Genomic DNA, 14,469 nt, shown 5'->3' on the forward strand with positions numbered 1-14,469 from the left:
GGAGACAGGCTGAGAGAGCTGGGGCTGTTCAGCCTGGAGAAGAGAAGGCTCCAGGGAGACCTTCTAGCACCTTCCAGTACCTGAAGGGGCTACAGGAAAGCGGGAGAGGGGCTTTTTACAAGGGCAGGTAGTGACAGGACGAGGGGGAATGGTTTTAAACTGAAAGAGGGGAGACTGAGATTAGATATTAGGGAGAAATTCTTTGCTGTGAGGGTGGTGAGACACTGGCCCAGGTTGCCCAGAGAAGCTGTGGCTGCCCCCTCCCTGGCAGTGTTCAAGGCCAGGTTGGATGGGGCTTGGAGCAACCTGGTCTAGTGGAAAGTGTGGCAGGGGGTTGGAACTAAATGATCTTTAACATCCCTTCCAACCCAAACCAGTCTGTGATTCTATGAATTACTGGTGTAAAAGAAATGACAGCTAAAAAAAATTATCAAACACTTTTTTCCCAAAGAAAATGTCTTTAATTTCAACAAGACAGGAAGCTGCACAAAGAGAGCTACCGCAAGTTTCTTTTGAACAACAGCTTAAAACTATCTACATCGGTACTTGTGGAGTAAGGATCCTCCTTCTGAGTAACAGTCTGGCCACAGGGGCTTGGCCTCGCAAAGGCCACCAAGCTGCCCCCATGAGACAGCTCTGTCCTGCACCAGGACACGGGCTGTCCTTCCCTTTACAAAGGCAAAGCAGCGTTTGAGGGGGGGTGGGTAGGGACCCTGAAAACAAATCCACCCCAGAAGAATGAGGACTTGTCTTTAAAGTGTTGTTTTCTCTTGAAGTAAGGCCAACCTGATGTTTCAAAACAGCAGTGGAAGCCTCTTGCACATCACTCTAACCCGAAGTATCATCCCAAGCTGGAGCCAAATGGGCCAAGGAAACCTGCCCTGGCCCCCCCTCGGTGGCTCAAGCCCTCCCAGCCCATGGCAGGGATCACCACTGCCTTTCAGGGTGGCCAATGCACCAAGGCCCCCCAAAAAAGCATGCCATGAGGGACAACATGGTGTAAACCCTCACTCCCCTGGCCTGGCAGAGGCACCCCGTGCTGCTGTGCCACGGCCACCCATCCCCTTGGGCTGAAGAAAGGGTTCAGAGCCCAGACTCTGCAGTGGAGTCAGGCATGGAGTTATTAGCTCAGAGCCATGCAAGCAGCTCCCCTCTCCTCCATTTCACCACCTCCCCAGCTGCTAAAAGAGGAAGCTTTGCAAGTGCAGGGTGCCATCTGCTAGAGGACTAGGAGCTGCAAGAGATGGCTTTCAGCTGGCGGCACATTAAAGTGGACAGAGCATCCCACCTTCTACATATTTAACATTAAAAGGGCTCATCTCAAGCCTAGTAACCTCCCTTCAGCACAACAGAAATGTGAAGACTGCTTCTGCCTGTTTCCAGGCTGTAGGATGTCAACCAGCCCAGGCTGAGGGCCAGAAGGTAGGCAGAGCTTTTTCCCTGGACAAGGAAGCATATTCCTCTCCTGGCTGAAGCAGCATCCTTCCAGCGCACAGCAGGCACCAGAGGGGATGGGGAAGAGGCTGCCTAAGAAAGGGAGGCAAAACCCAGAAGGTTTTGCTCAGCTCTGAGCTGGAAAGGTGTCTTAAACCTCAAGCAAGAAAAGAGGCAACTGGAGTTTCTACTTAAAACCATCCTAATCAAAACCAAGAAAATTCAGGTAAACTGTCCAACAGGAAAGAAGGGGAAAAAAACATATTCAACCCCAAACAGTAAGACTCTGGTTAACATTTGTAACCATCCAAGCAGATGGCAAGGGCGGGGAGGAGCAGAGTCCGGCAACACCGCACCATCGCCCCAAGGCTGCAGCTCACCGGCGTCCCGTCCTCGTCACCGTCCCCATCCCCGTGGCACCCCGCTGCCTGGCCATCCCCACCGGTATGGGATGAGGAGCCTCCTGCCTCCGCTGCCCGTCCACCGACCATCTCTGCCCCCACCCGCCTGCTGCCCGTCAGTTCTCGCCCGCCTGGATGTACTCCTCGGTGGCCTTGTAGATGGTGCTCAGGTACTGCCAGCTCAGGGCGGCCAGGAGCATGGCGCACGACAGGTAGATGGGGGAGTAGTGGTGGCGCGATGCCATGGGGCCACCGGGCAAGCTCATGGCACGGATGGATGTGATGACCTGCTGCGTCTTGTTGGATGATGGGTCTGTGCTTGGGATCTTCTGGTAGATCTGCGGAGGGAGGAAGGAGGAGTTACAGTTCCCACTCAAGGTTGAGGAGGCAAATGGGACCACCAAGTGGAAGAGGAAGCCTTAAGGACCACCGTGCCCTCAGTGGTGGACTGCCATGGAGCAAGGACCAGCTGCAAGGGATTCCTCAATGGGGCCAGGGCCCATTTCCCTTGAGAAGTGCACTAAGCCAAGCAGCCTCTTGAGGGCACCCCGCGATGGGAGATGGACCACACGGCATCAGACACAATCCCTCAACCACAAGTGGTGTTGCTGGGACTAGCGGTTCTTGCCTGGCAATCCTCACTCACTGCCGGTGTGCTGCAGCCCCCCCCACACCAGTGAGGACACCCCAGTGTGATCAACAGCCAGTGTGACTGCCAGGAAATGGCCACCTTCATCAGATAACCCCATGATCTTTGGGGTTTTCTCTTCATGGTCTGCAAACCCCATGGCCTTTAAGATACTTGTCTGCGTGAGTCTTAGGGAGGCGTGCACAAGCAGAGACCCTCCTCTGGGCCAAGGTGTCACTGTCCCTTGTCACGGGGTTGGCCAGCCTGCAAAAGGAGCTCTAATAACCCACGGTTGGGGGTCTCCCTGGTGCAGAAGTAACATCTTTTTATTTAACAGCCCTCACTGGATTTGTGTTTTGGGGCTGTTTTGTTTTTTTTTCCCCCATGAATCTATCCCACCAGGTGTTCCTCCACGTGAACTTTTAACCCTCACAGTACCCTGAAGTCGTAAGTCCCACTGCTTTAACCACCTGCGAAGAGCTGCCCTTATTCACTGTTGGCCACAGAGCACAAGGAAACACCACATGCTGCCAGCTGCAGTTACAGACACAGAGAAAACAGGACCACTGGCTGGAGCAGCCCACGGGGAGGTGATGCAACCTGTTCAGAAGCATGTTGTGGGAAAGGTCCTCTGTGCCTGCTCAGGCCAGGGGAAGCCCTGTGCTGTGGCAGCTGACTTATCTCCTTCTCCACCAGAAGGACAACAGGACCTCAGTCTCTGCCTCTCAACACAGGCACAGACCAAGGGTACGTTCAAGGGAACACATCGAGCACCCAGTTTGGTACAGGCCAAAACCACGTCAGGATCCCTGTGCCCTGACACCACTGAACTAAAGGACGTAGGGAAAGGAGTAACAGATTCACGGGTCTTCCCAATTCCACACCAGAAACAAGGATGGGAACAGCCAGAAATTACTCGAAGCAAGTTGGTCCACCTACCTCTTCCACATACTGGTACATGATGGCTTTGACAGCTTGTATGTTTGTGGCATCCATCATGAGAGTGACAGCTTGTCCCTTCCGGATCTTCACAACACCCCTGAACACCTGCTTGTTGTTGTAGCAGGCAGCCAATGTGGCAATTGCCATCACCTAAGGAGAAACACCAAAAGCCCTTATGGCATTGTGAGGAGCTTGCCAAGTGTGAAATCGATGGCAAGACACTCTGGAGTGGGGCCACAATCTCACTGACAGCAGAAAGGGTAGGTACCAGGAAAGAATGAAGAGATAGAAGAGACGGAGATTAAAACAGGCTAACACCAACATGATACATAACCTCCTTCACCTCCAACTTCTCATCAGCTGGGCTGCAGATGATGAAGAACCTCTTGAAAACATAACTCACCTGGGGGATAGCGCAGAAGTTGAAGACACTTTGGTTTTTCAGGCGAGATAAGTACGTGAGGACATCAGGGACATGGTGGAGGGCGTTGGTGATGAGCTCATTCAGACACTGGACAGCCATATCAATGTTCTCGGGTTTGGCCAGATCTGAGAGTTTCTTTGCGTATCTGCTCCAAACCTAAACATCAAGATAAGGACTCACAAGCTGGAGGGTACATTCGTGCCGTAAGAGAAACATCAGTAACAGTCTGGGAGCAACAGGAACCACCAGAAACCCACAAAAGCCTTGAAGGATTGGGGCTTACAAGACTAAAGAAGGAAGGGCAGGCTGCAAAGACATGACAGTGGCCTTCGTATACACAAAGGGATTATCAAGAAGAAGGATGCAACTCATCTCCACATCTTCTCTAGGCAGGGCAAGGAAAAGACGTCTCACACATCAGGCTGACATCAAGAAATGCTCTTTGAGACAGGTGAGCCACATGGAAAAGGGAGAGAAAAATTCTTGGAGGGCCTCAAGAAGAGCGGACAAGCATCTGCCAGGCACAGGCAGAGCTGATCCTGCCTTCGGGAACAGACTAAGTACCCTCTCGAGATCTCACCAGTCTCATCCTCCCTCATTCCTGGAACCAACGTAACAGAGAGGGGTAAAAGCTGCCCACAACGAGTTCTTGGCAGTGTGGGGAGACATCACCTCGTCCCCACATCTGTACCCAGACAGCTGTAGATAGATGTGGAACGTGTCAGCCAGCTGTCATTAGAAGAACTGCTATTATGAAGATGTACAACCAACAGCAGCCATCTTATGCAGCACAGCTTTACTGTAGGGTCTTGATAAAATTAAAGCAGATCATCAAGTCTCTCCTGTTAACTTTGAGTTAAAGGGACACGAGAGACAGCACAATTTTAGCTGTGCACCTTCCACTACGCACCCTGCAATGCATTCCTGAGACAGGTGTCCTGGGAAGCGTGGACAGTTGACTCCATCCATTGCAGGTCTTGGACAGAAGTATGAAAGACAGTCAAGGGACACCCACAAACAGTGGAGAAAACCCCTGGCTTTGGGGATTTCAAAGGGAATTCCAGCAGGAACCCTTCTAATGAGAAGATGCAACTGACTGTATCAGAGCAGCAAGAACAGCACCTTCAGTTTTAGTGCATTTCCCAAAGAGGCACAGCAGAAACGCTCGCCCCAAGGCGGTGCTTTCCCTCACCTCTCTGGGCCAGAACTCCCTGCCCTCCTGCTGGTCCTCCAGATAGTCACGGATGATGTTGGTTTTCTGCAGGAAGAGGCCCATGGAGTTCGCCAGCTCCGTGTCTTGCCCGACAATAGGATCTTCTAGCTCTGATGCAGAGAAGAGACGGGAAAGGCCGATCCCCACCAGCCCAGCAACGTAGTGACAATACTGCGAGGCACCGAGAGGGGAAGGGGCAGGAAAAGAGCAAGATAAAAGGAGCAGTTACAGAGCTGCTTATTTGCCACAGTGAGTTTTACAAAAATAATGCTCAGAAGTAATTGACATCTTCTGGACGTTCTCACGGCCCTCCCTGGGATGTCTCAGCTCTCCCATGCCCAGCAACCACCTCAGCAAGGATGTCCCACCAAGGATGTCCCACCAAGGTGTGCCGCTCTGCCTCCAGCAGCCGAATGAACTGCCCGCAGGGGAACAGCTTGATGTGATGGGTCACCCAAAACACGTGTTGATGGGCAACACCAAAAACCCACGCCATCCTCCCATTGCCCACAGGACCAGCAGTCTCTCAAAGCCTTCCCAAGCCCACACAGCCTCCCTTATCCAGCTCAACCCTCTTCCCATAGGGATGCTCTGTCTCCTCTTTCCACCAAGACAAGATGGACCCTACACACGTTCAGTCCTCTCCTCTGTCCAGGCTGACTTACCTTATCCCACTCATGCTGAGAGTCCACCTTCTTCTCCAAGAACTCCGCCATCCCAACACCCATCTTGTGGCAAATATCTGAAATCACGTCCTGGTAGACCTTTGACAGGTTCCTGAACTCCATGGAGATCTTCAGCACAAACCACCATGAGGAAAAAAAAAAAAAAAAAGCCAGTGTCAGGAAAAAATAGCAGAGCTCAACATTTATTAAGAAATCAGAAAAAAACTGTTTACCAGGCTCTTATCCCGCCCTGGCTGGAGATCTGGTACAACTCCCACAACCAGAGTTGTTTCAAGGCCCCTAAAGGACAGGCTCGGTCTGTTCTCAGTCTAAACTGTATGGTCTCTGGCAGTAGATCAGACACAGAAGTATCTTTGGGAAGGCTCTGTGGCCTTGGACTGCTATCATCTGGGAGTTGCAGGACGAAACTAGCTACACTTGGTGCACACAGTTGGGTTTTTTGTGATTTGTGAGAGCACTCCATCATGCCAGCCATGGGAAAAGACGGGAGGTTTCTGGTGCTCTGCTCTCCTGAGCCCTCTCCAGCTCTGGCTCCGCAGGGCACGTTTTGCACAACTGAAAAGGCACCAAGTAACGGAGAAAGTGTGAAATCCTTCTTCCGCGTGTCCAATAACATGATTCAGTGACTCCATCACTCTCACACTGAAAAAAACCCTAAAAAGTGCATCCTCCCCTTCCCAAAACTGGAGCATCATGTTTTATTGTACTGAGCTTTATTCTCCATCACTGGGTAACTACAGCCAGACCAGGGTGTGCGTCCAATAAGGACAGTGGTCAGAATGACTACACCACCACAGATGCAGGCTCTTCTTCTGACTCTATCCATGGCTGCTGGCATGTCCTTGCCCCGTGTCTCAGTCTGTCTGTAAAACAAGCGTTATCAACTCTGCTTCTGTCTCAATGGCTTCAATCCACTACACGGAGAAGCATGATGTGCAAGTACACCTCTACTTAAATATTATTAAAATCATACCTGAAGATGAACTCAGATTGCCCGGATAACACATACACACCAAGAGAGAACAACAAAGTGCCATAAACACTGGATGGAGTCACCATCTCTGGAGGTGTTTAAGAAAAGACTGGACATGGCACTTAGTGCCATGGTCTAGTTGACATGGTGGTGTCAGGGCAATGGTTGGACTTGATGATTCCAGAGGTCTCTTCCAACCTGACTGATTGATTGATTGATTGTAACACCTTCTCAAAAGCTCTTCTGAAGTACCAAGCCACTGGCATACCTACCATACCTCTACCACTATACATCAAGAATCCCCTGACACAGCCATCTCCTATAGCGTACACTCCTCCCAGAGAGGGCACGGCCAACTGTTATCCCAAGAACAACTGTTATCCCATCCAAATTTACAATACACCTCAGTTTTGCAAACAATTATCCCATTCCCACTGCTAGGGAAAGCCCGATAAGGGTAGAATAAATTTAAAATGCTAAAAAGCTGAACAAAACAGAACTTCATCGGAAAATTAAATGCTCCCCACTCTATTATACTTTTTCTTAAACAGAACTTAAAAAAAAACCCTAAAAAATAAACCCAGCTATTCTTGATCAACGTGAACAACAGCAAAATTGCAGCATCCACCACGGGCCGGTCCCTGTGCCCTCACCAAAACCAGATGTCTGCATCCCCGCTCAGCAGAGCTCAGCCTTGCCTGCCAGCCACAGCATCTCCTTCTGCCGTCAGCTTGGTGGATCCCCTCTAGGACGACCAGCCAGATCTGCTTCCCTTCAGCGCTGGGAGATGCTGCATCTCAGCGTGGCAAAGCTCCACCACCCCCTTGCTCCTGCTGGGGGTGAAACCTGGCAGGAGCCCAGGACAAGAATCGCAGTTTCAGCTCTGCTGCCTGCCATCCTGAGCACCTACAGCACAAAGTCAAGACCCTACAGCTACATCTGCACCAGTAAAAGTATGGAGCATGGACTCAACCATCGTCATCTACCCCATCAGCACAGCCCCGATGTGCTTCTGAGCCTAAGCAATCCCCAGGCAACACTTGGGAAGTACCGTGGGCCAGAAACCACTTCTCGAGGGAAGTCTGGGATGCAACCATGCTGTTCTGCATGCTGAGAGAGTTTAATGGCTTGGACATGGCCAGACTGTCTCAATCGGCTTCCAGGTCAGAGAACATGCTCCAACACTGCTGTAGCTTGCTAGTGGAATCACAGAATCAATCAGGTTGGAAGAGACCTCTGGGATCATTGAGTCCAACCATTGCCCTGGCACCACCATGTCAACTAGATCATGGCACTAAGTGCCATGTCCAGTCTTTTCTTAAACACATCCAGAGATGGTGACTCCACCACCTCCCTAGGCAGCCCCTTCCAACGGCTAATGACCCCTTCTGAGAAGAAATTCTTCCTAATGTCCAACCTGAACCTCCCCTGGCGAAGCTTGAGGCTGTGTCCTCTTGTCCTAGCGCTGGTTGCCTGGGAGAAAAGGCCGACTCCCACTCCACTACAACCTCCCTTCAGGTAGTTGTAGACTGCACTAAGGTCACCTCTGAGCCTCCTCTTCTCCAGGCTAAACAACCCCAGCTCCCTCAGCCGTTCCTCGTAGGTCAGACCCTCCAGACCCTTCACCAGCTTGGTCACCCTCCTCTGGACTCGCTCCAACACCTCAACATCTTTCTTGAAGTGCGGGGCCCAGAACTGGACACAGGATTCAAGGTGCGGCCTCACCAGTGCCGAGTATAGAGGGACGATCACTTCCCCAGACCGGCTGGCTACACTATTCCTAATAGAGGCCAGGATGCCATTGGCCTTCTTGGAGATGCAGACTCTCTGTGTCTTCCTTTCAGAAGGATCCTTAGAGCAATAAGACTTTGGGCAATATTGTTACTAACAGTGAGGGTGCTTTTTATCTTACACGCATGTCAAAGATCTGCAGATGGACTCCTGTAGCTCTAGAGCAGATCCTGCAGGACTGCTGTAAACGCTGGTCCATCCACAAGCCAGATGCCCAGACAAGCTTTCCTCCTCTCCCTGTTAGGAGTCACAGGACACTCAACCAAGGCAACGCAGTGTTGGGCAACAAATCCAAACCCCTCTCTGCAAGGCGATGGTTGTTTACTCTTCCAACAAGGGGAGGCAAGAAGCCACATTTTAGAGCTGGTGCTTTTCCACAGCCAGATTACCTCTGGCTCGTACAGAGAGTTGCACAGTGTTTGGGTTTGCCACTCCAGCCCCACGTGCAGGTGATGTAGCTCTTCCGAAGAGCTACGGGCTCGCCAGGGACTGAACGAGCTCAGCAAGCACAGGCAGGCGTAACGCAGAGACAACCATGCACGCAAAGGTGACACAAGGCAGCTGAAGGAGGTGGACGTCTTACCGTTGGGAAGTCCTCAAGCACCTGCCGGTCCCTCTCCTTGCTCTCCATGTATTTCCACTCTGGTTCATAGAGATAGGAGTGAAACTCGTGCAGCATCGGGACCTTTACATCCAAGCTGATGGTCATGTCATCCTCTATAGTGTCCAGGGCACGGAGAACTAAGTAGAATATACAGACGGCATGTCTAGGGGAGAGAAAGAACAATCATCCCTTACTTGGGATTGCCTATTAGGCAGGACAAACAGTTTAGATTAACCACACAGCCTTCAGCAGAGGTGCTTCCAGCTCAACACGACACGCACTGGTATCACCAGGTCGTTGATGCTTTGGAAGATACAAGGACTTCCAGCACAATTCGCTTTCACGTTTCAAACGATAACGGTAGTTCATGAGCAGAACGGAAAGTGGTGATGTGAAAACCCTCCCAGTCCCCACCGTTGTATCCTGGTGTCCCCTACAGTTTGGAAACCAGCTTTGGTCAAGGGATGCCCGTATCCAATCCCTCTTTCATCAAATCATAGAATGGTTTGGGTTGGAAGGGACCTTTAAAGGTCATCTAGTCCAACCCCCCTGCAATGAGCAGGGACATCTTCAACGAGATGCAGGGTGTCAGCTTCCCCAGCCCTCATCTGGGGACAGTAGCTGTCCCCTGCAGTGCAGGAACATAGAATCACAGAATCACAGAACCAACCAGGTTGGAAGAGACCTCTGGGATCATCGAATCCAACTGTTGAACATAAAATAAATGCATTAGAAATGTGCTGCTCAAATCCCAGGGACACAGGAGCAGGTGAGCGATGGAATGCACCAACGGCAGCGCTTGCCACCTACCTTGCTCATCATCTCCTCGAACCTCCTCCCTGAGCAAGAGGTGCCTCGCACAAACTCCCCATGGGCTGCGGCACACCTGAGCTGGGCTGGGAAACCAAGGTTTTCCCTTCATGCAGAGAACTACGGCATGGCTTTTGGCTTTCTAGGGTGTGTATCTGCGAAGGGACAGGCCCGTAAGGTCTCCCTGGGCAAGGCAGGGCACTGCCAGATTCAACCCTGCAAGCAAGATCCAGCCCTGCGAGCAAGGCCAGCTCTTGCTAGGACCCAGAGGACAGAGCCTGTGGTCAGCTTATTGGAAAAAAGCAAATGCAGAATAAGGAAGGGGAAAAAAAAGCAGGTGTACTCGTCCTATCACTTCCTATATCTCCATGCACAAGACACTGGAGCCAGCCCACGTGTCCCAGCAAAGCTGCTGGAGAGCCATTTCCCCTCCTGGTCCCACGGTCCCTGCCTTTCCCGGCTCCAAAATCTGCATCTGAAGCAAAAAAAAGTCTTGACAGCGAGAAATACCGCTCCGACTCCAGGATTTATAGAAAATAATCCCCTAGCTCTAAGCGAGCACAGTGATGCTTCGAGGAGATGATGCGTTTATTAATTGTTTGACAAATGGAAACTAGCTTGGACTGCTTAAATGCTAATTACTAGGTGAAAGCATTGCTCTCCTGGGATGACAGCGTGCAAGCAGTGATTAAGCAGCCAGGGAAAACTGACTGGCTCTTAGAGCAAACACTTAAATTTGGCATTTTTTCCTTAATTGGAGGGTATTTAATACCTCTGTCAAACCACACACCCGAGCGCTCACGAGCAGCTCCCTTGTGCCCTCCTGTTCCTTTGCACGACTGAGTTTTTCCACTTCAACTGGGCTGCAAAGGTTCATCTGACACAATGCAAGAGCCCAGGACTCCCATCCGCTTTGAGCAGCGGCTTCCACCGGCAGCAACCAAGAAAGGCAGAGCAGAACCTGAAATGCCATCCCTGAAGCACCTCTCACATTGACACCACGCCAAGGGAAAGAGCTAGCAATAACTCCAGAGCTCAGCGTAGTTAGAACACTTACTGAACTCCACTTCTGCATCCAAACTTTAACTGCATCCCTACCTGCCATCATCTACTGAATTTCGCTTCGTGGCCATTTGGGCAAATCAAAGGAAGAAATTGTTTATGGTAAGGATGATGAAACACTGGACCAGGATACCCAGAGAGGTGGTAGATGCCCCATCCCTGGAAACATTCAAGGCCAGGTTGGACGGGGCTCTGAGCAACCTGATCTAGTTGAAGATGTCCCTGCTTATGGCACGGGGGTTGGACTAGATGGCCTTTAAAAGGTCCCTTCCAACCCAAACCTTTCTACGATTCTATGAAATATAAGATCATAAAAACAACTATACTGTCTGCCTGCAGCTCCCCATTTCTCTGCAGGGTTCCCAGGCACCGTGGTCCCAGCTGGGCTCCAACCTGAGATCCGTGGGGATGACAGGGACCAACCAAAGCCACACTGTCTTCACCAGAAAACACGTGTGACAGTGCTGGGAAGGGGACACCCCGGCATTACCTCCCCTTTGCACAGCTGGAAGCGCCCACATCCAAAGAGCAAGCCCGGTTTCATCTCAGGGCTCAAGCTCCAGCCCTGTTCTAGGCACAGCTCCCCCCTTCCCAGGTGAGGAGGTCTCTTTTCTCCTTGCCACCACATTCACCCTCTACCAGCACAAGGCAGCTGAACCTGCAGGAATTGATCCTGAAGAGTCACAGGGACAGGCAGGACGGGGGGGGCTGGCAGCGGAGTAAGGCAGGAGCATCCCTCTCCTCCTCTCCATCACCAGGAGCTATGACGTCTCAGCTGCTGATGAAGCTGCAGTTTTGAGCCTCCCACCTTCCAAGAAAACACCCTAACCATGGAGGACAGGGCCCTGGCCAGCAAAACAGACGGTTTATGGGGCCAAAAAACACAAGCAAGAAGGAACCAAACATTTTAGCTCAACTACCAACACCCTGGCCTGGGAAGCACTGCTCCGCTCATCCAGAAGTTCTCAGTTTTCCAACAGTCCTTGGGGGGCGCATGGAAACTCTCCCGGGAGCAGGGATGTGAACCAGAGAGCAAGAGCTTCACGCTTCCCCAACCCTCAAACACAGAGATTTTACTCCAAAGAAGTTGCAAACAAAGTTGCAGCATGGGAGGGGAGGGGGCTGTGGAGCAGGACACCGTGCTCGGGAGCAGACCCCGGGCAGCGCTGAGTTTCTCAGCATGATGTGGTGGTTTTAATTGTTGAATCCTTCATCACCAGCTCCTTCAGCCAGCAAGCAGAGAGGCAAATATCAAGCAATCTGTAACCACAGGGGTTCAGTTTAACCCCCTAATGGGGTTAATATCAATCAAAGCACTTCTTTACACGATCCAGCAGAATTAATTCCTTCAGTGAGCTTGCTGCTCTGCCTATTCCTATATTCTGCCTACTTTGTGTTTCCCTCTTTCATCCTTAAACTCAGCTACTGCGCTTTGAAAAGGAGTTTCTCCTGCTCCACCACAGCTGTAATCCAGCAGCAATCCCCACACAGCCGTAGGTTGCAAAGATCCGGCAATAGCATTTTTAGGATGCCAGGCAGAAGTTTCTGCGCCCTGAGGGGAGTGAAGCCTTCCTGATCCGAGCAAGCTGCAATGAAAGGATTAAAGACAAGACAGAGAAGAAAGATAACTGCAGGGAGATCAGGGCAAGCACACAGCATACTGGCACTGCTAATAGGTTTTGAGATGTTTTATTGATTAATTTGCCTTAATTTCTACATTAGCTAACATACCAGGCATGGAAAATAAAGTTTAATTCTTGGCCCCACTCATACCTTTCCACACAACCCCAGCCAAACCGCTGAATTTCTTTGCATTTCCTGCAAAAACAGGCTACGGAACAACCATTTCATAAACGGTGCGTGACAGCTACGGGGCAGCATCCAAAATGCCAAACCAGGGCTCGGGAACCCAACAAATAACCCAGTGTCCAGGCTGACGCGTGCAACTGCTCGGCGGAGTCGCAACCGCAGCGTTCGACGGGTCTAGAGCAGCTTGTAGGAACCCCTAATTTTGACAATTAATCCAGTTTGGGATTAACCAGAGATCTACATACTGAAATCAGTAATTACCTTATGAATATAAGGGATTATATAGAGCACACGTAGACACACGAGGCCCCAGGCCAGCTGAGCTTTGCATCCTCTGTCACTACAACCATCCTAAGCTTTCCTGCACGGGTCAGCAGAATTTGTACAGCAAAAAAATGATGATCACGTACGTTTTGAGGCAGCAGCGTCCAAACACACCTTCCAGGCAGGGTCCAGACCCTCGGTCAGCCCCGGATTTTTGCTCACCGAGTCCCTGCGGCCAGCCCCAAGGCCAGCGCCAGCCTTGGCGCTGCCAGGACACATTCCCAGGGTGTCACAAACAGCGCAGGGCCAGGCGCCACGTTTAACTGTCTGCTGGCCGAGAAGCTGGAGCGCTGGTCCCCGAGGAACCCAGCTGGGGCGGAGGGATGCGCTGCACCCAGCTAGAACGTGAAAAACCTCACGTCCAGCTGCACGGGGTGGGGCTGCGCTGAGCCTCTCCCCGCCAGCTCAGCCCAGCACCCTGTTGATGTGCTGCACGGGGAGCTGGGGGAAGAGGGAGAACTTCCCAGCAGCTCAGCTAAAGAAACGTGGTATATGGGGGCACTGCATGGACCACCTCCTGGCCAGCCCTGGAGGAGCCCTGGAGTCGGGGTGGGGGGGGGGCATTGCACCCACCACATCCCCAGGAGCCCCAGTGTTGGGGAAGCATTGCACCCACCACCTCCAGAGGAGCCCCAGTGTTGAGGGGGCACTGAACCCACCAACGCCAGAGGAGCCCCGGCATCAGGTGGGCATTGCACCCACCAACTCCAGAGGAGCCCCAGTGTTGGGGGGGCATTGCACCCACCAGCTCCAGAGAAGCCCCAGCATCAGGGGGACATTGCACCCACCACCTCCCAGGGACTCTCACTGTTGGGGGGCATTGCACCCACCACCTCCCGAAGAGCTTCTGTGTTGGGGGAGCATTGCACCCACCAACTCCAGAGGAGCCCCAGTGTCAGGGGGACATTGCATCCACCACCTCCCGGGTAGCCCTGGTGCTGGGGGGCCATTGTACCCCCCTCCCCGGCCCCCCCCGGTCCCCCACCCCCGCTCACCGCAGCTCTCCGTCCAGGGCCTGGATGACGGCGGCGAAGCTGCGGCTGGTCTGGTTGAGGTAGCGGTAGCAGGTGCGGAGGCCGCGTCCCAGCGAGTCCTGCGGGCAGAGCGGGGTGTTGGGGGGCGGCTGGAGACGGGGGGCGGCCGGCGGCGGGGCCGGGGGGGCCCCGTGCTGCACCCCCCGCCCGCCGCCCCGCAGCCGCCCCAACGCCCGGGGGGGACCCCGCGGCGGGGACAGGGCCAGCGTCCGCTTGAAGAGGGACACGGCTTTGGTGCTGGCCGCCATGGGGGCGCGGCGGCGGGGAGGGGGGGTGCTGCGGCCCGCTCCGCCCCCGCGGCCCGCCCGCCGCCCGCCCCCTTAACCCGCTCGGC

The 14,469-nt window shown here is 52.7% G+C and overlaps 1 protein-coding gene across 2 annotated transcripts; it reads right to left on the reverse strand.

Annotated features, from left to right (window-relative positions):
• Positions 1-438: 438 nt before the first annotated feature.
• On the reverse strand, positions 439-14,380 carry FDFT1 (farnesyl-diphosphate farnesyltransferase 1). Of its 2 annotated transcripts, none has more exons than XM_068422232.1 (7): positions 14,097-14,380; positions 9,076-9,259; positions 5,708-5,836; positions 5,022-5,213; positions 3,809-3,985; positions 3,403-3,555; positions 439-2,173 (listed from the first exon to the last, which is right to left on the reverse strand). In XM_068422232.1, the coding sequence occupies exons 2-7, from the start codon at positions 9,199-9,201 to the stop codon at positions 1,952-1,954; spliced, it is 999 nt and encodes a 332-aa protein (XP_068278333.1). In that variant the 5' UTR covers positions 9,202-9,259; positions 14,097-14,380; the 3' UTR covers positions 439-1,951. The 2 variants fall into 2 exon arrangements, with proteins under 2 accessions (XP_068278333.1, XP_068278418.1); XM_068422317.1 differs by lacking the exon at positions 14,097-14,380 and adding an exon at positions 13,188-13,265.
• Positions 14,381-14,469: the final 89 nt, after the last annotated feature.

The sequence above is a fragment of the Nyctibius grandis genome, chromosome 1 (genome assembly GCF_013368605.1).
Source record: "Nyctibius grandis isolate bNycGra1 chromosome 1, bNycGra1.pri, whole genome shotgun sequence".
Classification (NCBI taxonomy): Eukaryota; Metazoa; Chordata; class Aves; order Nyctibiiformes; family Nyctibiidae; genus Nyctibius; species Nyctibius grandis.